Source organism: Hemicordylus capensis, chromosome 15 (assembly GCF_027244095.1).
Source record: "Hemicordylus capensis ecotype Gifberg chromosome 15, rHemCap1.1.pri, whole genome shotgun sequence".
NCBI classification, from domain to species: Eukaryota; Metazoa; Chordata; class Lepidosauria; order Squamata; family Cordylidae; genus Hemicordylus; species Hemicordylus capensis.
Window position 1 is genome coordinate 14279090 of NC_069671.1, and position 23756 is coordinate 14302845.

General features: G+C 48.1%; 1 protein-coding gene across 3 annotated transcripts in view; it reads left to right on the forward strand.

Annotated features, from left to right (window-relative positions):
* HIP1R (huntingtin interacting protein 1 related) overlaps positions 1–23756 on the forward strand; it is a 59029-nt gene that overhangs the window by 3100 nt on the left and 32173 nt on the right. The window contains exon 1 of one of the 3 annotated variants that reach the window (XM_053280294.1): positions 2573–2936. The exons of the other annotated variants lie outside the window; for them this stretch is intronic. Within the exon in view, the coding sequence (XP_053136269.1) occupies positions 2844–2936 (93 nt within the window). The 5' untranslated portion in view covers positions 2573–2843. Of the gene's footprint in view, positions 1–2572; positions 2937–23756 lie in introns of those variants that run through there. 3 annotated transcript variants of the gene reach the window in all.

Here is a 23756-nt window from a genome sequence, read left to right on the forward strand (position 1 = left end):
CTTTCAATCCAGCATCCTGTTTCCCAAAGTGGCCCACCAGATGCCTCTGGGAAGCCCACAAGCAGGAGCTGAAGGCATGCCCTCTCTCCTGCTGTTGCTCCTTTGCAACTGGGATTGAGAGGCATCCTGCCTCTGAGCCTAGAGGTATCCTACAGCAATCAATACTAGTAGCCATTGGCACTGTTTTTTATAACTCTCGGTTTTTAGCCTTTAAAATATTTTTTAAATTTGAACTTCATACTAATTGTGGTTTTTAACCTGACTTTTAACTTGTTTACTCAGTTTGGTTAGTTTTATTACTTTTATTGTATACTGTATCTATTTTATTGTTGTGAGCCACCCCGAGCAGTAGGGTGGAGGAGTGGGGTATAAATATTTTAAACAAATAAATAATAAACAGCTGCCACACACAGGATCAGCCACGGTACACCTTAGAGAATGATATATATAGAAGATAGAAGATGATTTACAAGTAATGAGAGGATAGGTCCTTGCCCCAAGGGGCTTTACAGTCTGGAAACAGATACAAGGGAGACCACAGAAGAAGGTGAGGGGAATGGGGTGATTATTTCAGTTCTATGTAGGGTGGCCAACTCTGAAGATATTTCTGGAGGGTTCACAATATCAAGCCATTTAAACTCTCCAGGGTTGCTTTTAAGAGTCACCTGGGCGTTTTTCACACAGGGCTTTTAGCTCGCTTCTCCTCTGGAATGGAGGGGGTGCCTTCAGGGGTGTATCTAGGGCAGGGCGGGCAGGGCACATGCCCCGGGTGCCTCTTGAAGGGGGACGCCATTTTTTAAAATTATAATTTTTTAAAATGGCCGCTGAAAACAAAATGGCCACCGTGCATGCTCAAATGGCCTCTGTGAGGCCCTAGGCCATGCCAGGCCTTGCGGAGGCCATTTGAGCACGCATGGTGGCCATTTTGTTTTCAGTGGCCATTTTTAAAAAACAAAATTTATTTTAAAAAATGGCCACCACACACACTCAAATGCTACCTGCGAGGCCCTAGAGGCCAGCATGGGGAGGGAGAACCTTTGCAGACCCCCCCCCCACGGCCTTTAGGAAGCCCCCCAAAGGGGCTACAGGTAAAAATGTTTTTAAAAAATTAATATAATATAAGTCACTGTACACATACTTAGTTTGGCACTATGTACAGAGAATCAGGGCTTCTGAATACTGAGCTGAAGCTTATGAGCTAGGATTGTATTCATTTGCTCTTACTTTGCTTCTTGTGATAAGTGAGTTAAATGTGATATCTTAATAATATGGCTAGTAATGGTGAGTTTGTCTTTGAATCAGTGTGAAATCCTTAATATTAAGGCCCACTGGGAGTTTCTTCCTCTCTTTCTCTCATTTTAACTGTCTTTCTGAAATATTAGAATATATTCCAAGCAGTGATACAGTTTACTCTGCATATCCTTTAATTATTTTCAGAGTATCTGGGAAAAGCCAAATTCTTGATTTATTTCTAAAGCTTATGTAATAGTGATGCTAGTAGATGCATAGTAGAGAATTAGACAGGCACTTCTGTTCAGTTTTCCAAGTACACCTCTACATAGTATTTGGATATTTCATGAGCCCCAGCATGCTGAAATTTGTAGTTTTCCAGCATTTTTTGGTCTGGCTACATCCACTGCTAAATAATTTTTGAAAGATTAAAAGATTAACGAGCTTGACTTGTATTTTTGAGCTGATATTATGGTAAAGTTATTTGAAAGATGGGTGTCAGATGTTTGGACGGGGGGCGCAATTTCAGTGCTTGCCCTAGACGCTGTTTTCCCTAGATACGCCTATGGGTGCCTTTACATGGTATTGGCCAGATGTACCCTGAAGTCCCTGTAAGCTATCAGGGAGCACTTCAGACAGGATTCAGGTTTTTTAACTGTGTGTCATCGAGTTTAGCCCGCCCCAATTTATATCCAGGGTAAAAAAACAACCACCACCAACTTCGACCTTGCTAGCCTGCTGTGATTGATACTGCCGCGACCTGGAGACTCCAGGCTGGTCCTGGGCAGTTGGCAAAGATTTGTGTCCAAGAGACTTCCGTGAACCAATGACACACGTGACTCTGTGTGTGTGTGTGTGTGTGTGGTGATGGAGGGACCTTTGCTTTTGTCTTGAACGTATTTGCGTGACCCTGAGTTCCAGTGCCATGGGAAGAAAGCTGATTCTCTCCTGCCCCAGACCTCCCCACCTTGCAAAAAGGCCGTGCAGGAGTGTAGAGAGGGTTGGTGAAGGGGGAAATGTGCCCCTCCCCGGGTGTGCCTGCCTGCGTGTTAATTTGCCCGCCTGGCCACCCCGCTGCTGCTGCTGCTGCTGCGTGCAGGGACTGCTTGGGCCGAGGAAGCGTCCCGAACCTTTGAGCTGTGAAATGTGAATGAGAGCCTGGAGGGGCGCGAGGCGGCAGGCAGGCGGGCGTGCAAGGGAGGGAGGGAGGAGAAGGCCAGAGGGAGAGCCAGGATTGGCTGGCTGGCTGGCAAGTGGGCGGGGAGCCCCCCTCTGCCCCGCGAATGGCTGCGTCCGGCTCCGGGCCCGGGGAGGCGTGTGCAAAGGGAGGTGCCGCCGCCGCCGCCAGCAGTCTCCGGGTCCGCCCGCTGGGGGCGCCCTCGTGCGCTTGCCTGGCCCGAGCTCTTTTGCAATATTTCCCGGGGATGGGTGGCTGAGAGTCTCCCAGGCCGCGCTGGCGCTGCTGGTGGCAGAGGAGCAAGCGAGGAGGAGGAGGAAGAAGAAGCAAGAGGGAGAGAGGAGCAGCCAGCCAGCCAGCCAGGGTCACCATCGGATCATCGGCTTCCCTCCTGTGCGGGGCTCCTGTCTAGCAGCAGCAGCAGCAGCATCGCAAGATGAACACCATCAAGAACGTGCCTGCGCGGGTGCTGAGCCGCCGGAGCGGGCACAGCTTGGAGGCGGAGAGGGAGCAGTTTGACAAGAACCAGGCAAGGAGGCAACGTTGCGGCCGGGGCGGGCGGGGGGGGGTGCGCCCACTCAGGGGCTCTGGGCTGGCAGGGACAGGTTGGCGAAATGGCAAGCCGAGGAGGCGGGGGGGGCATGCCCACCATGCCCATGCCCCCGCCTCCGATCCTCTCCTAGGCATGCATTGCAGGCGCTTTCGCTCCCCCCCCCTTCCGTTTGACCCCATGCATGCTGCTCTGCTGCCCTAATTCCTGCACGGGCGACCCCGCCTCCCCCCCTTGCAGAAATCAGTCGCCCGCCCGCTGGCCCCGGCTCTGTCTGACCTACTGCAGGCACCTTCTGCCTCCGCTGGGGGTGGGGAGCGGCTTATCAAACGCCCCCCCCCCCACCCCAGATCCTCATCAGTATTGCTGTTAATCAGACCATGCACTGGTGTGTGGGGGAGATACAGCAGAGCTCTCGGGGGGGGGGGATACCTAGGGATTGTGAAATTGCTAACTGGCAAGACACCCCCTCCACCTGGCTAGGAAGTGGAGCATGCCTGGGGTCTGAGCAGGGGAGGAAAAGCGGGTGTTTTGCGGGGTGGGGTCATCAGTGCATCACTGGGGGGTGGGATGAGTTTGATCAGAGCCAAGGAAGGGAGAAGGAAAGAGAGATTGGGTGGGGGAGAAATGAGAGACACTCCTGCTCCTGTGGGGAGGAAGCAGAGCAGGTTCTGTTCGGGAGGGCACAAGGAAAAGGAGGGAAGTATTCTGGGGGATAGGATGGGCAGATAATTTGTGCTCACGTCTGGGTTAAAAGGTTGCAGGCAATGCTCTGGAGAATATATGACGAAAAGAGGAATTTCCTATATGTATTTGTTTACCAGTGTTCTGTGTTTTTGGAGTAGGGACAGGATGCTTTCAGCTCCCAAACCCCAAATCTTTATTTATTTAATAAAATCTGATCAGTGACTGCCCTCTCATCCAATCTCTGGACCTTGAGGGGAGGTGATCTTTGAAACAGGTGGCAGACGTGCATTGGGTGTGTGCACTTGTGTGCGTTTTGGAGTAGGGTCTCAAATCCCAGAGTGGGGAGGGGGAACACTGCTTGCTGGCCACAGATTTGTGGTTGACTGGGGACTCTCTTGGTCTTGGTTCTTTTGCTGATGAAAGCTAGAAGGGGTGTGTGAGTGAGGGTCTCTTCCCTGGAATTAGAATGGGGTAAACTCAGGTGTAGAAACGTGTCCATTTATTCTATGCTTGGGTTGTGTGATGCATCTGTCCATGTGTGTGTTGAATAAACTTTGTTCATTGGTAGGGCTGGATTATGTTCTCCTGTATGTTTAGGGCATGGGTGGGTCTTGTTTTTCTCCAAAAATAAACATCTAGGCCTATTCTGCCAGCAGTACAAGTTTAAGAAAATAATTACAAAAATTTTGTGGCACCTTTGAAGAGGAATAGAGTCATTATAGCAACAGCTTTTGTGGCCTCTCCATCATAATTCTCCTACACCTCCAGTGGTTGAATTCCACAAGGATTTCTGCTCTAATAGTCTGTTAGTCTCCAAGTCTCTCAAAGAATCTTCTTTGGTAGATGTATTAAACTAGCATGGCTGTGTCTTTTGGAATCTTTTATGAGTACTGTTAGTCTTGAACTTGTAGATCGACCTCTCTTCCTATATGGCCATGTCCCTTTAAAGAAACAGAGAGGAAAATAAAATGGAATCGAGTGAAGTGCCTCCAAGCATGTACAGAGGATTTTTCCATTACCAAAGACAGCCTGTTCTCATACACTTGGCATGGGGAACTCCCTGCCCCAGGAGATCTAGTTTGGATTATCTACTCGAACAGAGCAGAATTTTGTTTTTGTTTTATTGCTCTTTGTGATGTCTGTGATTTTGTTATAATGAGCTGCCTATGGTTTTTGCTTCTGGAAAGTTGGTTGTTGATTCAGTCAACAAATAAAATGAAGGCACAGACACCATGCAGGCCTGAACCCTCTCTTTTTGAAAATCCAACACTGCCCCCACCTCTTTCTGCAGCATCCTTAGAATAGAATTGAAGCACCTTTTTTTACTTCCCCTTCCTAGAAAACCTTCAAAACTCTGAATCTTGCTTGCTTTCAATACTGATTTTAGAGGGAGGTTAATTCTGAATCTTTTTCAAAATACCTCTGCTTCCCCCAGCCTCTCATACTTATTGCCTTCTGAACTTCTGCAAGCGCTGAAGGGACGCACTGCCGAACGTGACTGTTTTTAATGTAGCTCACCTTTATACCTGCTTACACAATGGTTTTGGCAGTCCCATTTTGGCAGCCTGCTGACTGTGCGTTTCGGCCTGGAGGGGAATAGGGAGGGTGTCAGGAAGTGGGAAGAGGCCCTCCTTAAAACAGATTTCATCTTGCCAGGCTAAAAATGAGCCTGGGAGTTTTGTAGGGGGCCTGTAGGTTCTGTTTTTCTTGTCCTCACTCTCTCTCTCTCACACTTATAAATATCATAGTCCTAAAAACAGATCTCTGTGCTTCATTGTTGATCAGGTGTAGGGGTTTTCCAAACCTGGGTCTCCAGATGTTGTAGACTACAACTCCCATCACCCGCAGTCTTTGGCCATTGTGGTTGGGGGTGATGGCAGTTGTAGTCCAACAACATCAGGAGACCCAAGGATGGGAAACACCTTGTCTAGTGAATCCAGCTTGGCACACAAACAGGAGAGGTAAAAAGTTCGGCAGAAGTTGGTAACTGGGCCTGGTTAACCGATGTGCTTCTGAAACTGTATAGCCTTGACTTGATGAAGTGGGTGACACAGATTTTTTTTAAATTAAGTTAGCTCTCTTTGATTAGCTAGTTAAAAAAAAAGAAAAGAATTGCCCTGTTTTTCATGCAAATGAGAAAAATCTATATTGCGTGCACACTTTACGTTTTAGCAGATTCTGTGCAAATGCTTTGGCTTGCTTGACACATACAACAGGATGAGGTTGTGATGTTTGTTTGTTTGTTTGTTTTATATACTGCCCTTCCCAAAATGGCTCAGGGCGGTTTACATCAAAATAAAAACAATTAAAATCAATTAACCGTTAAAATTAAAACTATAAAAACAGCATAAAACTAATGAACAATTAAAACATTCCAACCGTTAAAAAAACCTGGAGAACCAGGCCGAACATTTACAACAATTAAAGCACTTTGCAACAACAGTTGGGTATGATCCTGAGGCTGCAGAATGGACTGTAGTGCTTCAGATTGCAGGCGGAGGGGTCACGTCTTTGAATGCGCCTGTCTGTAAGAATTCCTCGCAAGTAGAAAGCTAGCACAGCTGGAAGCTGGTTACATCCTTTCTCCTCGATCCCTTAGTTTACTAGCACTCTTAGGCCCACCAACTGGAGCCAGTTGCAAAATGGTGGATCAGGGGCAAAGCTGTCTGCCCTATATGCTGCCTGATATAAACATTTCCTGCGGGTTTACAGACAAGTTAAAAAAAACAAACAAACCCAACAATAAAATCAGTTAAAACACAGTTAAAGGCAACTAAAACAATATTAAAAACTACTTCCTGCACCCTATGATCTATATGCTGGGATGACCTTCATATGCAAGCTTGCAGCTGAGTTACTACAGATCAGGAGTTCAGACACATAATTCCCTAATGGGCCAGCAGATCTACACAAAGACCAGGTGCAAGTCAAGGAATGAAAATTCCTGTTTCACAGGTGAGCAGCACAGGGCAACTAGGTCGGAGAATTTTAAACTTGCTATTTCATATGCTGGTTTTAAGCTACTGAGTGTTAGACTCCCCTACAGTTCTACTGCAGATCTCTTGGAGATCCACCAGTGGATCCTGATCCACTCAGCCCTGACCTAAATAGCCAGCCAAAAGCTGTGATCAAGTATGTGGCTTTCTTGCAGTTTTAAAAATGTTGTGGGGGAAAGCACAATATCTGGGGAAATCTCAAGTGTGAGAAATTCCCTATAGATGATATCCTCCTTGTACTCTAAGTTAGTTAGCAAGTTTGGATAAGAATCCTAAACTTGCTTACTTGGAGGTAAGGCCCTCTCATTTCAGTAGCAATTTCTCCTCTGTAAGTGTCCGTAGGATGATGATGATGATGATGATGATTTTTACATTTCTATCCCGCTCTTCCTTCAAGGAGCCCAGAGCGGTGTACTGCACACTTGAGTTTCTCTTTCACAACACCCCTGTGAAGTAGGTTAGGCTGAGAGAGAAGTGACTGGCCCAGAGTCACCCAGCTAGTTTCATGGCTGAATGGGGATTTGAACTCGGGTCTCCCCAGTCCTAGTCCAGCATTCTAACCACTACACCATGCTGGATTCCAGCTTCACCCTATGCATAACAAGCACTGAGTTCAGTGAGACTTACTTCCTAATATGTGTTTAGGCCCATTCACACGTTATGTTCAACCCTCGTACAATGAGTGTATTGCTTACACAGGTACAGATATTCACACATTATATTGAACACAGGTGCAAAAGTACACTTCCTGTCTGTACCATGCATTTGAAGGGCCTGTATCCAGGTTTACTTTTAAAATGAACACAGGTCCAGTCATTCACACAAACACATGTACAAGTGTACAGACATCTGTACACCCATATAGCGTACTCTCTGAATTGGGCTCTTATCTTTAAAGAGCTGAACAGTTGTTGAAATACTTTCTACTCCTAAGTAAAGCAGGATGCCTTTGCCCACCCCCCTTTTTTTAGCTTTAATCGAGAGAGATTTGGGAATTGTGTGGAAAAACTGTCCCCATGTGCCTGCAAAGGGCTTATCTCTTAAATAAATGCAGCAAGTGAAGTGAACAGAAAGTTTTATAGCCCTGAGTTAAGTCCTAGGGAGAGAAGATATGGAATCACTTGGAGAGAGGAAGCTCTCTGAAGGTTAAAGTAGCAGCAAATAACGCTGAAATGGCATTTCAGCTGCCACACACACGCCCCAAATCCTGCTCCCCTGACGTCCCGGCATTTGGAATTCGTCACCCTGCTTGAGGAAGCCAGGACAGTTTCTGGAACCTTGTAAAGAATTATAGGTATGTATTTTGTTGATGTAAGAATGAGCCGTTTATGATCTTGAAGCAGAACCCAGCAGGAAATAATGCTAGCCCAGCCCCCAGTGAAAGGATCAGAAGCTGTGCAGAAGCACGGTAATGCCTGAATGATCTCAGGGCCCTGTGGGGCAAGCTTCTGTTACCTTGTGGGGGAGAATGGGTCGGCTTGCCCGATGCAACCTGCACAAAATGTGAGACCTCGAAAGTCCCCGGCCTTGTAGAAGTGGACGTCCCTGGCAGCAATCCCGTCTACTTGCTTCACAGATTTTCTTCTAGAAAAATTAGTTGTTGACCCACAGGCCTAGAGATGAAGAATGCTTTTGGTGTGTGGGGTGTGTGTGTGTATGGGGGGGATTAGCTTCTATGTATTTGGTGACAGAAAAGGGGTGGTTCTTATCAGCACAAAGGACAGCTCCTAGCCAAAAACCTGTTGCAGAGTCTGTGCTTTAAAGCAGGGGTTCCTAACAGGGGTGCTTGTACCCCAGGGGTACTTGAGGGGCTCCTCGGGGGCATTCGGAGCCCTCCTGCCTCCCCACACTGCAGCCACGCTATTTGTTCCCCATCTGAGGATTGTTGCCTTGAAGCCAATGTGTCCTCAGCGATGTGTCAGGGGAGGGAAGGCGAAGAGGGTGATGACCCTCTTCCTCTGCTTCTGATTGGTTGGCTACATGCTGAAGCTCAGCAAACCCCTCCCCTCAACCTGACTGAATATTCCTCTTGTCATTTATTGAGACAAATTTATCTCATTAATTTCAATGGGAGTACTCATGAGTAACTTAGTCTGGATGTGAGCCAGTGACTGGAGTAGCCCATCTCATATCTGTAACATCTAAATGTTTGTGTGTCAGACACACAGACACACACAGACACACACACACAGACACACACACACACACACAAATAAATATATAGCTGCTTGGGTCTCACTCATTCACTCACTGACGTTCACACCCAGACCAACCATGAAAGATAGAAACATTTTCACAGGTAGGTTCCAGACCTTGCCCAGACTATCAGAAACTCTGGGAATATGTATTAATTTGCCGGAAAATGCAGAAAAAAATCTCATTGGCAAAGCATGGGGAATGATACCTTCCAACAAACCTTTGGCAGTTTCCCTTTCAAGACAGAAAGCCCGGGCTTTCGTTGAATTATGAAGCAACAAATAAGTTCAGTGCATTTCAGTCTGCGTTGGATTTTCTTGAAAATGGCTCAAGAAATCGAAAAACACGAGAGCGCTTAAGTGCTGGTCATATAAATACATTTTTTTCTAAACACACAAACTCTTCTGCCTATCAGCTAGCAACGAGTGAAGGGAGAGTGCATGGCCATTTTGCGGTGCAGGAAGAATCCTGGCAAACTGCAAGCCCATTTTACGTGTGTGTGTGTATCTGTGTGTGTATGTGCACTCTCTCACTCCCTCTCTGAAAATCCCTGTGGGATACCTGAACTGAAGGTTTGCCACAGAAAGGGTAGACGTGTTATAAATAAAAAGGACTCCTGCTTTCATGAAAATGACCAGCCCTTTAAATTGGACTTAGATGCAGAGAGTCACCAGTCAGTGACTTCCACCCCATGGCACCACCTGGACATCATGGCTGAAAAAAGATCCTGTCTTGAACATAACATAAGAATATAAGAGCAGCCGTGCTGGATCAGGCCCAAGGAGGCCCATCTGGTCCGGCATCCTGTTTCACACAGTGGCCCACCAGATGCCTCTGAGAAGCCCACAGGCAAGAGTTATGTGCAAGCCCTCTCTCCTGCTGTGGCTCCCCTGCAACTGGGATTCAGAGGCATCGTGCCTCTGAGGCTGGGAGTGGAGCTGGAAAGACCCACCCGCTGCCCTTCCGATGGTGGTAACATGAAGCAGGATCTCAGCTGAAGTTCTGAACTAGTGAGTAGAACCATATGGAAGCAGACAAGTCAATATGTGCCATAGGAAATTCTGTTTTTCTGCTGAAGAGCATCTGCCTGCTTGCCTGCAGAAGGCTCCAGGTTCCCTCCCTGGCGGCATCTCCAAGACAGGGCTGAGAGAGACTCCTGCCTGCAACCTCGGAGAAGCTGCTGCCAGTCTGGGCAGGCAATACTGAGCTAGAAGGACGAATGGTCTGACTCGGTATACGGCAGCTTCCTGTGTCCCCATGAAGAACGCTGGGCTAGAGCAACTCCTGTCTGGGCGGGATATGAAGGGGGGCCTGAACCAAAGCTGCAAACCCAGCCATATGCAGGGGGTCATTTGTGCTTCTGGCATCCCTCTTTGCCACACAGGTGTCTGTGGTCTGAGCTGGGATACAGGTCCTGGAGGACAATCAGGGAGGGGATGCAGCTCAGCTGTGTTTGCTGCGTGTCCAAGATTCGACCCCTGGCAAGTCCCAGGGATCATGTCTGGGGAAAACCTCTCTCGGCCTGCATGGAGAGCGGGACCAAACTGAGCTGGACCAATGGTCTGCCTCCTCGGAAGAAGGCATCTTCATCGTAGGCTGGCTTGTAGCTCAGTGGTACAGCATCTGTTTTTCACGTACAAGATCCCAGGTTCCATTCCTGGCAACGTCTCCAGGTAGGGCTGCGGGAGACCCATCTGAAACCCCGGAAGGTTGCTGCCAGCCAGTGCCGACAATAATGAACTAGATGGGTCCAAGGGTCTGTTTCAGCAGGTAGCAGCTTCTTATGTACAGACTAACTAAGAGGTTTGGCAAGGTCTTTCTAGAGGGGCTTTTCCTCGGTGCTGATTGGCTGCTTGCTTGTATTCTCTGAGAAGCTTGCACGGAAATGGAAATGAAACCAAACCTCAAACCCTCCTGGTTCATTTGTGGTTTCATCCGTTCCCTTTTCGCCCAGATGTGAGCAGGTGTCAGAGGGGAAATGAGCTCATTCTAAAATAAGTAGTCCTTGCAACGAGGAAGCCTGGATATGCATGTGCCATCCCTGAACCAGAAATACCAGTCGGTCTCAAAACATGCAATTACTCCCTGGCTTCGTGACTACAACTCAGTGTTTCTGAGTCACTTCCCTTTCCCTGGTCAACTTTGGAGAAGAGGGGAAATGAAGCCGTATCCCAGGAGCGGCTGTTGGTGGGCAAGAGAACCGTGCCTGGCAGAAAAAGCTCCGATTGGAAAACAAGTTGCTGAGAACCCTTTGGACAAAAAGCTCTGATAATATTCAAGAGAGGATGTGTGTCTGCTCTGTAGCTTTAGTGGCAATGCCAGGGCAGGGTTCTTGAAGGATGGATTATTAACTGAGTTAATTCTTTGGCCCCCTGCATGTTTATTAGGAATAGGGGTACACTTTTTTTAAAAAAGTGTCGTCCTACTGTTGCAAACCTTCAGCTCATGTACCCCATGGGGGGGGGGAGGGAGAGAGAGAGAGTATATATGAATATATATATATATATATATATATATATATATATATATATATATATATATATACACACACACACACATATACACACACACACAGAGATATATATACACAGATATATATATATATATATACACACACACACACACACATGCATGGCCTGTCATTGACCAGGCAAAGTCTTTTTGTGTAGATTACACTGTGAGGAAAGTTCAAGCAATGAAACCCAGGAAGCCCTCTAAAATTGCGGGGTAACATTAGTGGATGCGAAAGCTAGACTTTGAAGAGGCAAGATAGAAAAAGGATTGACGCATTTGAACCTTGGTGCTGGAGAAGACTTTTGAGGAAGCCATGGACAGCTAGGAAAACAAAGAGGGTCTTTGCCCTCTTTTTCCCTCTCCCTCTCGCCTTCTGCAGCAGACGCATTGCTGAGGGCATGTCAGCTTCAAGTCGGCGATCCTCAGATGGGGAATAAATGGTGTGGCTGCCCTTGGAGCTCGGAGTACCCCATGGAAGCCCTTCAAGTACCCCTGGGTTAGGGCTACCCTGGGGTACTAGCTCCCCTTGTTGGGGGACCCCTGTACTAGGGTGTAAGAGCCCCTTGATTTGGGGGGAGGATATATTTCCAGCCCCTGTTTGTTATTTATTTTAGAGACTTATGAATTGCTTTTTCAGAAGTGGACAGTGCCTGAGTTGCGCTGCTGGTGCGTTGCTTTAGCTAAGTAGTGGAATGGCCCATTAGGCAGAAATGAGACATCCTCTGGCTCATCTCCAGTTGCAAGCAGAAAGGAGAATAGTGGAACCCTCTGCCTAATGGCAAACCACACTTTTCCTCCATCCCCATCTCCAGACCGAGAGTGCTGATGGATGAATGGCCTCCGTCTCCACCTCGTGACTCAGATGGGTGCTTCTCTTGGCATGCGCTTTCCTCTTCCGTTGTAGAAATGGCAGAACCGGAGCCTCTGTCTCTGGAGGAAGTGGGAAGCCACTGCCAGTGATGAGCTCTCCTCCCGGTTCATTTCAAACAGCTCTTGGATCCCGTTCCAAGCGCCTTGGACCCGCTCGACGCAAGCAGGAGAGCACGGTGGTAAAGTCAGGAGGGCCACACAACTTCCGACTGGTTCAAGGGAAGCAGTCTCTGGAGGAATGAAGATTTCCCCGCCAGTAGAAAACTAGCACCGCAGGGAGTGGGCTGACGCACCGCCTTTCCCCTTGAGGTGCTCGACTTTGTGGCTTAACGTGCGGAAGAGCGTCCAGAAGTGGGATTCCCCCACCCACAGCCTGGAGTGGTATAAACCATTCTGCCACCTCAATCCCCTGGGACCCCACTTGAACATGTCATTGGTGCTTCTGCTTTGGATTTGTTCTTTTAAAACAGGGGTTCCTCCCAACCAGTGGCACGCCAGATGTTGTTGCTGAACTACAACTCCCATCACCCCCAGCTAGGTTTATTGTGGCTGGGGATGATGGGAGTTGTAGTTCAGCAACATCTGGGGTGCCGCAGGTGGGGAGGAACCCCTGTTTTTTTGTTTTTTGTTTAAATCAAAGTTGCAGTTGTCCAGGGTGGGGACAGGACAGAGAGGCCAGTCAGGATTGGGTCTGCTGCAGAGGGGCCTCTCTCTTCTTGCATTGCCAACCAGATGTTTCTGGGAACATAAGAAGCTGCCATATACTGAGTCAGACCATTGGTCCGTCTAGCTCAGTATTGTCTACCCAGACTGGCAGTGGCGGCTTCTTCAAGGTTGCAGGCAGGAATCTCTCTCGGCCCTATCTTGGAGATGCTGCCAGGCAGGGAACTTGGAACCTTCTGATCTTCCCAGAGTGGCTCCATCCCCTGAGGGGAATATCTGACAGTGCTAACACTTCTAGTCTCCCTTTCATATGCAACCAGGGCAGACCCAGCTTAGCTAAGGGGACAAGCCATGCTTGCTGCCACCAGACCAGCTCTCCTCTCCAAAGAGTACAACCTCCCCGTCGGGGAATTGAACCCCGCTCTCTCGTGTGACAGGCGGAGATACTTACCACTATACTGACGAGGAAATAATGAGGAAGCCCCTAGGCAAGAGAGGAAGGCATGCCCTCTCTCCTGCTCTTTATTTTATTATTTTTTCTATTTTTACATTTCTATCCCGCTCTTCCTCCAAGGAGCCCAGTGCTGTACTACATACTTGAGTTTCTCTTTCACAACAACCCTGTGAAGTAGGCTAGGCTGAGAGAGAAGTGACTGGCCCAGAGTCACCCAGCTAGTTTTGTGGCTGAATGGGGATTTGAACTCGGGTCTCCCCAGTCCTAGTCCAGCACTCTAACCACTACACCACACTGGCTCTTGCTCCCTTTCAACTGGGATTCAAAAACATTCTGCCTCTAAGCCTGTGGATAGTCTATAGCCATGAAGATGAGTAGAGACCGTGAATTTCTTTTAGCTCCTTTTAAAGCTATCCAAGCTGGTGGCCATCCCCACATCACGGGGCAGAGAATTCCATCGATGATGGCAGCTTCCCGGCTGAGGTAAATGAGGAGGCCGCATTTTTGTAGGGACCGTGGCACAGGGTTAAAGCCGGCTTAAATCCCCCTCCTTAGATGCCAGGCTCATGACCGTGGTGGGTTCCCCCCACCACAACAGCTGCTGTCTCTGCTTGAACCGATTCACACGCCAGGGCCAAGGATCTGATTAAACATCCTGTCTCCTTGGCCTGGAGGAGTCATCTCCTCAAGCGCTCGATGTCTTCCACATGCTTTCAGCTGGAAATGGATCTTCCGCCTGTTGAACATTGCACTTATTTATTTTTAATGACGGCAGTTAATACGCCAGCCCTCTAAGGCGGCTTGCAGGCACTTTAAAGCGGCGTAAAATATTTTCCAAAAGACTTGGCAAAGCCATCCTACAAAATCTAGGAGCATCAGGAAGAAGCTCCTAAATCCTAAAAAGGACAAGCAGTCCAGCAGTGGGTGGATGTTAATCCTCTGCAAAAGCCTTCCAGAAAAGCTAGCTTTCCCCTGCTTGTTGAAAGCCGAGTGGTGATTGGGTCAGGTGGGCCTCCCTTGGGATGGCATTCCACGCAGCTGGGATGCCACAACCGAGAAGGCCCTGCCGTGTCCCACCTCCCTCCTCCTGAGAAGGGAGCGCTAAGCAGAGATTCGGATGTCAGGCTGAGCATACAGGCAGGCACGTGTGAAATGAGCCAGCCCTTTAGGTATTTGCTCTGCGGTAGCTTGTCCTGCTCCAGTTTCTGAAATAGGGTGTGTTGGTAAATTGACCGTCGGTTTCCTTTACGAAATGTTAGATTTCCGTATGATTTTTCCTTGTGTGTTTCTATCTGGGTGTCTAATTCCACAGTGCATCTGATTGCAGTTATTAAAGAGAGCAACTTGTACACATTCAGCAATGTTGATGACCTGGATCGGTGTAAGAGGAACTGAAGGGAAACATCCTCCTGGCATTTTGGGTGCAATTAACTACATGCCTGTGCACTGGTGTCAGGATGCATCTGCCACCCGGCAGGCCTGATTTTACACGTGAGGCTGGGCCTCCTGTAAGAAACTTAACCTTGCAGTCAGCATCTTATTGAAGGATCTTTGATCTAGGCTAGTGGACTGTCCACAGAGCATCTGAGGACTGGTTTAGATGATCAAACGGTAGAGGGTAGGAAGAAGGATTTTCACTTGATCCTGTAATCTGTCTGGGAGGACACTTAGAAACATCGCCCCTTTCTTTATAATGGGTGTGGTAGGCCGGTCTCTCGCCTTAGTGTGAAATCAAGCTTCAGGCTGTTCACTCTTACAGCTGAGAGGAGAGCTGGTCTTGTGGAAGCCAGCATGACTTGTCCCCTTAGCTAAGCAGGGTCTGCCATGGTTGCTTATGAATGGGAGACTAGAAGTGTGAGCACTATAAGAGATTCCCCTCAGGGGGTGGAGCCGCTCTGGGAAGAGCAGAAGGTTTCAAGTTCCCTCCCTGGCAGCATCTCCAAGAGAGGGCTGAGAGAGATTCCTGCCTGGAACCTTGGAGAAGCCGCTGCCAGTTTGTGATGACAATACTGAGCTAGATAGACCAAGCGTCTGACTCAGTAAATGGCAGTTTCCTATGTTCCTTGAGGGGTCCATATTACTGCTTGCCAGAAGCTGCTTAGAGAACATGGTGGCACCAGAAAGAGAGAGAGAGAAAATGTGTTTGAATCCGGGTCTTTCCCCTTTGACGTTCCAACCACTACCCTATGCTGACTCCCAACCACTGGCAACTGCTTCTAAAAATACTCTCTGCACCTTGCAAAATCGGTTCCGTGAGTTTGCAGCCGGCGGAATGCCAGGCATGCTGCCAGATCAGCTAGGAGGGAGCACCCTCTGGGCACGCCTAAGGTTGTCATGCGAGCTGGCTGAAGAGCAGCTGACCTCGGCGTGTGCTTCAACAGCTGCCGTGTAAAAGACCACGGGCGGCAACCAAGCCAGTCCATATTTGCATGGAAGTGGAAGGCCCCAGGTGTGGACGCTTGTTTTCCAAAGCCTTTCTTGCATGCCTCGGTGGGCCTCATCCACCCTGTAAATATTTCCAATCAGCATGGAACTCTGGGAAACGTAGTTTTGTGAGGCTGCTGGGATTTCCAACACGGAAATGGAACTATGTATGCATGGGCACAGAGGCTGTCAAACGCGGGTCCCCTGACCCCAGTTGGACTACAACTCTTATCATCCCCAACCACAGTATTCTTTGCCCTTGTGGCTGGGAATGATGGAAGTTGTAACCCAGCCATGTCTGGGGAGCCAGGTTTGAAAACCTTTGCTGTAGAGGGTGAGCTTCGTAGGAGAAACACACAAACAGGGATTAAATACACATCTAATCTAATATTGCTTTCCCCAGGGCCAACTAGTTCTGTGCCTCCAGGAGCAAATGAGCAAGGCATGATGATGACAGCTGCCCCCTTGTTTATATACAGTGTCTGTTAATCGGAGGTAGACTGCATCTGACTGTGGAAGTTCTATTTAGCTGTCACTGCTGGTAGATCTGTCCTCCATGAATTTGGTTGTGCACTGCTGTCATACTTCAACTCCGTGGGAGGTGTGGGAAGTTCAGTTTCATTGCATACAGGAATTTGCTGGTATCAGTGAGTGACACATCGGTGGTGTAATGTGTGATCTGAAAAAGCATGTCCGTGATCTCAGTAATCCATACCTCAGCCCTGTAGGTTAGCACTGCCTTTCTGTTTTATTAAATTTATATTTCCTACCTTACCATAATGGCCCACAGTGGCTTTGAAAGGAAATAAACACAAAAATTAAACAAACGGTAAATGGCAACAAGAGAAATTGGCAACAAGGCTGAAAACAGCAGAGCAACAGAGATCACAATTCAAATGGCATTCAGAATCTTAAAAGCGGCAGGGAGGAAAACACAGTGCATCAAGTGTGAAATGCCTGGACACCCCCCACCCCCAGTGTTTTTCCTGGCGATGAAAGATCCTAAGGAAGCACTGGGAAAGTGTTTGGAAACTTTGGCTGGTGGCAGTTGGGGTCTTTGTGGTGATGTCTGAAGATGCCTTTTGTGCCGTCTGTGTCGGTCACAGTTTTGTTTCTGGGCACAATTCAAGCTGGTCATTGCCTTTAAGGCCCTCAGGAGTTTGGGACCAGGTGATTCGAAGGACCTCCTCTCCCCATGTGAATAAGTTGTCGTGTTTGGTCACCACACTGGCTCTCACCACGCTTGTTAGCTTCCCAGAGGCATCTGGTGGGGCCACTGTGTGAAACAGGATGCTGGATTAGATAGGCCTTGGGCCTGATCCAGCTGGGCTGTTTTTATGTGAGAGTTACTTGCCAAAGGGCCCCCAAGTTGTGTCCCTGGCAAAGGTGACCACTCAAGCGGGCACTTCCTGGTCCACATCGCTCAGTTGCCGCAGCACACCAGGGTCACCCTGGAGACTGAGCAGGGTGGTAGTCATCTTTATTGCAATCGCAGACCAGCGGTGTGTAATCAAATGCCTTTTCGTCATCTTCTCACATTTCAAAAGACACTAGACCCCTGGCACCCGCCACCAGGCCGATAGAAACGGAGTCGGCTGGTTGGTTATTTCCTTGTTCCTTCTAGCCTTGACTGGGATGGTTATTTGTTGTTCAGCAACTCTGCTGATTTCTTTCTGCCACCACTGGTGTCGGCTGCAAGCTTACCATGTCCTATTACACTTAGCAGGCACAGAGAGAGAGATTGAGATCGAGACGGACCGAGTTTGAGAGGTTATGTCAATTGTTTGGGTTGGCCTCTGCCTAGTCGATAGCCTTACGAGCGGCCTCCTCATTCTGTCATGTCTTCGCCAAGTGCACCCTTGAGAATTTTACACCAGAAGAGCTTTGCATCGTGCCAGCAGCCCACCTAGCCAGGATCCGGCCACGAGCCGGAAGTGGCTTGGTTCGGTGGTTCGGAGATGCGAGCCGTGAATCGGATCCCTGCATCGACTTTGTCTGAATGCGACCGTTTCCCCGAGAAGGCGCTGCAGATCAAAAGCAAAGTGAGTTTGCTTAAATCTGCTAGCTCAACTTTGTCCTACCTTTCTGTAGGTGGAGAGCGCCCTTGACTGAGTCTTTTGTTGTTGGCTGTGTCAACATTGATTCCGTTTTCAACTGTGCTGGCTGAGATTAACTGGGAAGGCTGTTTTCTGACTTGACTTTGTAGAATACTTTAGAAAGGGGCTCCGTGGTTAGTGAAACAATGCTTTATAATAGGTCAAACCAACCTAGTTTTCCCTTTGGGTGGGGGGAAATCTTTGAGGAAGTTCTAGTTGGTTGATTTGATATTTTAGACACCCAGCATTACCAAATGTTGTTCAAAGTATCTTCCAATGTGGTTTAAAGTATTTTAAAACAAAGGACCCACTATTTTAAAACAAAGGAGCCAGCGTGGTGTAGTGGTTAGAGTGCTGGACTAGGACCGAGGAGACCCGAGTTCAAATCCCCATTCAGCCATGATACTAGCTGGGTGACTCTGGGCCAGTCACTTCTCTCTCAGCCTAGCCTACTTCACAGGGTTGTTGTGAAATAGAAACCTAAGTATGTAGTACACCGCTCTGAGCTCCTTGGAGGAAGGGCGGGATATAAATGTAATAATAATACTACTAATAATAAATGATAAAACCAAAAAGCAGTTGCTAAGTTTCCCTTAGGAAGATGGCGGGAGGAGGAGGTTGGGTTTAGCTGATCTTGTTGATCATGTTAAGTATCCACATGGCAGATGAAATCCTCTCTTTTTGAAGACCTCTTTAGCAAAACGTCTGTGACTGGAAAGATTTATTTATTTTTTAAAATGCAAAAGTGTGAATCTGATTCAGTTTTGAAACTGGCAATTTGCTTGATGCCAGTGGCATCATTAGGGGGTGCCCCATGGAGCAATTCATGGCCCCCCTTGAATTGCTCAGAGCCCTGAATCTCATCAGCCACTTCCTTCCTAGTCATCACTTCTAGAAAGGGAAGTTCAGCTGCAGGGGTGCCTGCCCAGAGCAGGGGAAGTTGTTCCTGGCCTCATCCAGCTCTCTGCTGTTTCTACTAGGGATATTCACTGAACCGGCAGGGGCTGGTTCGAAGGCGGTGGGACACCTTTTTAAGATGGGGGAAGATGTACTTATCCCCCGCCCTGTGCGTGTTTTCCTGCCAGCACTCCCTTGAAAATCGGACCGGCAGGGCACCATCCCCTCTTCAGTCTGGAAGTGATCAGAAGTAACATGTGCGCACATTGGCTGCGTTGTGCTCGCTCTCGTGCATGCTACTTCCAGATCGAAGAGGGGACGGGGCGGCAGGGAGATCTACCTGCCGCCCCGCCGATCCGGTTTTCAAGGGAGTGCCGGTGGGGGAAACGCGGTGGCGGGGAGGGGGGTAAGTGCACCCTCCCTTGTCTTTAAAGGTGTCCCTGCCCCAGTGTCCGAACTGGTTCGAACGCAGGGTTCCGAACCTGTTCAGCATTCTAGGAATAGAATGCCAAACAGGTTTGTGCACATCCCTAGTGCTGGTAGGTTCTGTCATAGAGATTTGAAACAAACATGTGTAATTATTCTTGAGGGGTTATGGTTGAGTTTAATTGTCCAAAGGAGGCTGTAGGCCTAGGCCCCAGATATCTCACAATGCCCTGTTTGATGCTTCCCTAAAAACGTTGGCCCAGCTCTACGCAAGAGACATGAAGTTGGTTAACCACAGGCTCCCTAACAGAGGCTTATGAAAGTCCAGCCAAAAACCCACTCTCCCTCATTCTGTAGAGACGACCCAAGCATAAAATGGTAGTTTCCAGTCACAGTATGTAAGTCTAGGACAACTGGCCATCTCCAAGTGAAGAAGCATTCTATATAGATTTCTGTGTTGCGGTTATCATCAGTGGAAACTGTGCAGATTTCAGAGACGGCTCGTCTTAGATCGCTCTCCAAAGAGACATCTTCATTCATTTATGCAGTTCAGCTGCAGGGCTAGTTCTTGGAATCTAAATGAATTGATGCCACAATGGACTTCTGTATGAAACGAGGTCAGGCCTAGAGAGAATCGGACGAGGATCCCTTGGCTGAGTCCTCCCCTGTCCGCAGAGAAGTGGCTACGAAAAGCAATCACTCAAAGCATTTTGAATGCAATTTTCCTTGCAATTGTTCAGTTGGTGAGCCTGACACTTGCTGATCTGCTGTAAATTGCTCAGTTGGTTGATCTTCTCTGCCCCCAGTCTAAATATTTTGTTTGTTTGTCTGTTTGTTTGTCAAATTTGTACAACGCCCCAAACTTTCGTCTAAATAGCCAGCCAAACAATTAGCACAAGGCTTGATATTGACAGATGGATTTTAACTTGCCCCTTTACGGAACAGCGTATCACCACTCTTAAAAATGAAGTTCCCATTTTATATCTGGGAAAGACTGCTCATTGTTAACTGTTCATTGTTAAGCTCATTGTTATTGGAAGCCAAGGACCTTGCAGATCTGACATCAAGATCCACTGTCCTAAAGATCAGGATCAGCCCAGCTTTGTCTTACATCAGGGGTTCTCAACCTGGGATCCCCAGATGTTAGGAACATAGGAAGCTGCCTTCTACCGAGTCAGACCCTCAGTCTATCCAGCTCCGTATTGTCTGCACAAACTAGCAGCGGCTTCTCCAAGGGTGCAAGCAGGAGTCCCTCTCAGCCCAATCTTGAAGATGCTGCCAGGAAGAGAACTTGGAACTTGAAGCCAGCGTGGTGTCATGGTTAGAGTGCTGGACTAGGACCGGGGAGACTCAAGTTCAAATCCCCATTCAGCCATGATGCTAGCTGGGTGACTCTGGGCCAGTCACTCCTCTCTCAGCCTAACCTACTTCACAGGGTTGTTGTGAAAGAGAAACTCAAGTATGTAGTACACCGCTCTGGGCTCCTTGGAGGAAGAGCGGGATATAAATGTAATAATAATAATAATAATAATAACTCATCCCAGAGCAACCCCCCCTTCCCTAAGGGGAATATCTTACACACATATAATCTCCCATTCAAATGCAAAGCAGGATGGACCCTGCTTAGCAAAGGGGACAACTCACGCTTGCTACCACAAGACCAGATCTCCTCCCACTTTTGGACTACAACTGCCATCATCCCATCCCAAAGGCCATTATGGCTGGGACGAGGGGCATTCAGCCGAGATTCTGGGGACCCAAGTCGGAGAAGAACCTTAGCTATCCGTAACCCTTAAAACCTCTTCTTGGCTAACCAAAGTGTAGAAGATCTTGCACAATGAGTAAATGTGTGCACATTTAATTTGAGCGTCCATAAACGTGTGCAGATCACAGAATCAAAGTTACATATTTTTTTCAGAATATTTCCTTATTTTTTTTAGAAGCGAGTCTGTGTATTCTTAGCATCGACCCTGGATTCAAGGTTAAGCTGATGCTGGAGAGGATATCCTAGTATCGGTTACTCTGCTCAGATCCTTAATTCATGAATGTTTTAAGATGTCTGCAGCGGCTACCAACCTTTTTGGTTCTGGTGGAAAATACGCTGTTTTGTTGAAAAGAGGAGAGCAGTCACAGTGCAGAGACAGATGTTGAATGCTGGCCAAAGAAGCCTGGATTCAAATCCTCACTTAGCTGTGAAGTTCATTGGGTAAGATTGGGATAACCGTAGTGGCTCAGCCTAATTGACACCACAGAGATGAAAAAATGTCACGCGCAAAGTACTTCTGGGAGTTTTGCAGAGCAGCAGCGGGGAAGGGGCGGCAGGGAGGTATCCTGCCGCCCCAATTACTACTAAACATACGGTGCCAGAACGGGACAGAGGCGGGAGGGGTAAGTAAACCCTCCACCCGCTCTTAAAGCCACCCCCCCCACCAGTGCCGGACCACAGTTTGGCGGTTCTGTGCACACTCCTATTGCTGAGTCCAGTTTCCCGCTGGAATAATCCTTGGAAGCTGTGAATGACAGAGTAGGCAAATGCCTTCCCAGGCCAGGATGGCTTAAGTGGTAATTAATTCTGCTGCTGTGGAGGATGCACCAAGAACCGTGTGCGATCAGGCTGAGAGCGTTGTTTTTATCAGACAAGAGCCTTGTTTGATTATTTCCAGAAGAAGTGGCCGTATCGCCTTTCTCCTATGATTAAGTCGGTGGTCTTGGGAACAAAAGAGGAACTCCTTAAAAGGATGCTCTGGAGATAGGAACATAGGACGCTGCCAGTGCCTTATACAGAGTCAGACCACTGGTCCATCTAGCTCAGTGTCGTCTACACAGACTGGCAGCGGCTTCTCCAAGGCTGCAGGAAGGAGTCTCTCTCAGCCCTCTATTGGGCTGAGATGCCTGGGAGGGAACTTGGAACTCTTCCCAGAGTGGCTCCATCCCCCGAGGGGAGTATCTTACAGTGCTCACACATGTGAGCAGATCCTTTTCTCATTCAAATGTAAACCAGACCCTGCTTAGCTCTCCTCCCTTGAGAGCTTGTGATTCTAGGCATTACTGAGTCTGTTTTCCAGCTTGAAGACTCTTTGGCAGCAGTTAATAATGGGAAGATCAAGAGTTCACTAAAATTTCCATCTTTGCTCTTGAAGATGCAAATATCTCCTCCCAGACCCTCTTGTCATCTAATACAGGGGGACTCAACTTGGGTCGCCAGATGTGGTTAGACTACAGCTCCCATCATCCCCAGGCATAACAGCTGAAGGCTGGGGACTCAAGAGTGGAAACTCCTGTTCTGTAGTGCTGACCGTATAATCCCAGCCAGGGCTCTTGCCTTTGTTCCAACTCTGTTTACTTAATAAAGCCTGTGGTTCATGTTTTCGTTTTTCAAATCCTCTTTTAAATCCTGTTGGTTGCACTCTGTGTGTGTGTGCACGCGCACAAGTGTTGAGACTTGGACTTTCCTGTCCCTACCAGAGAGCATTGATGATAAAGCCCTGTTTCTCTTCCTGGGCATTGTATTTAAGGCTTAATGTTTTATGAAACTATTGTGAACAGAATGTCCTTTTTCTAAGAGTATTATCAAAAAGCCCCATCTGTCAGGCAGTTCCTAGGGTTGAAGCCCAGAATCATACCTGCTGGGGTGATTTTCCCTTCTTCCCTCCTGCATCAGGACAAACAGTTCAGTTTTAAAATCCACTTGCACGAGTATAGTTCCACATTTGTGGGGACCCTTCATAGGCTGACTTCGAATGAACCCCTCTCCTACCTGGAGGCCATTGATAGACTCATCCTCAATGACTCCTTTTGAAGGCCATCTAGGCTAGTGGCCACATCTTATGGCAGTGAGTCCCACAGATTAGGTTCTGAGCCAAACTAGAGATGTGAAGGCCTGGAAAAGTGCAAAAGGGGAGGGTGGCATTTTTCCAGGGGGAAAGAACCCCTCCCCACTGGTTTTCCCCATTCTTATCTGGGTTCCCCCCCCCCCAGGCCTTCATGTGTCTAAGAACAGCCCTGCTGGATCAGGCCCAAGGAGGCCCATCTAGTCCAGCACCCTGTTTCACACAGTGGCCCACCCGATGCCACTGGAAGCCCACAGGCAGGAGTTGAGGGCATGCCCATCCAAGCTAGTGTCCATCACCACATCTCATGGCAGGGAATTCCATAGAGTGATTCTGCATCGTGTGAAAAAGTACTTCCTTTTGTTGGTCCTGAAATTCCCGGCCTTCAGTTTCATGGGATGACCTCTGGTTCTAGGGTTGTGAGAGAGGGGGAGAAATTTATCTCTGCCTCCCTTTCTCTCTCTCCTCCATGCATACTTTTATATACCTCTACCGTGTTTCTCTGCAGTCACCTCTCTTTCAACTAACATGCCCCAGATGCTGTGGCACAGTCGATGTCTGGCTGTGATAGATGAGGTGATGGGGTACGTATTCCCTGAAGATGGGGACATTTTTCAAAATGCTAAGCCTGGCAATTCTCCTCTCCTTCACATGTTTACAAGACTTGTGCCACCAAACCTAGAGGCTTTGTCAGTTTTGTGCGATTTCGTTTTCAAAAACGTTCAGATCTGAACTCTGTTTCGAAT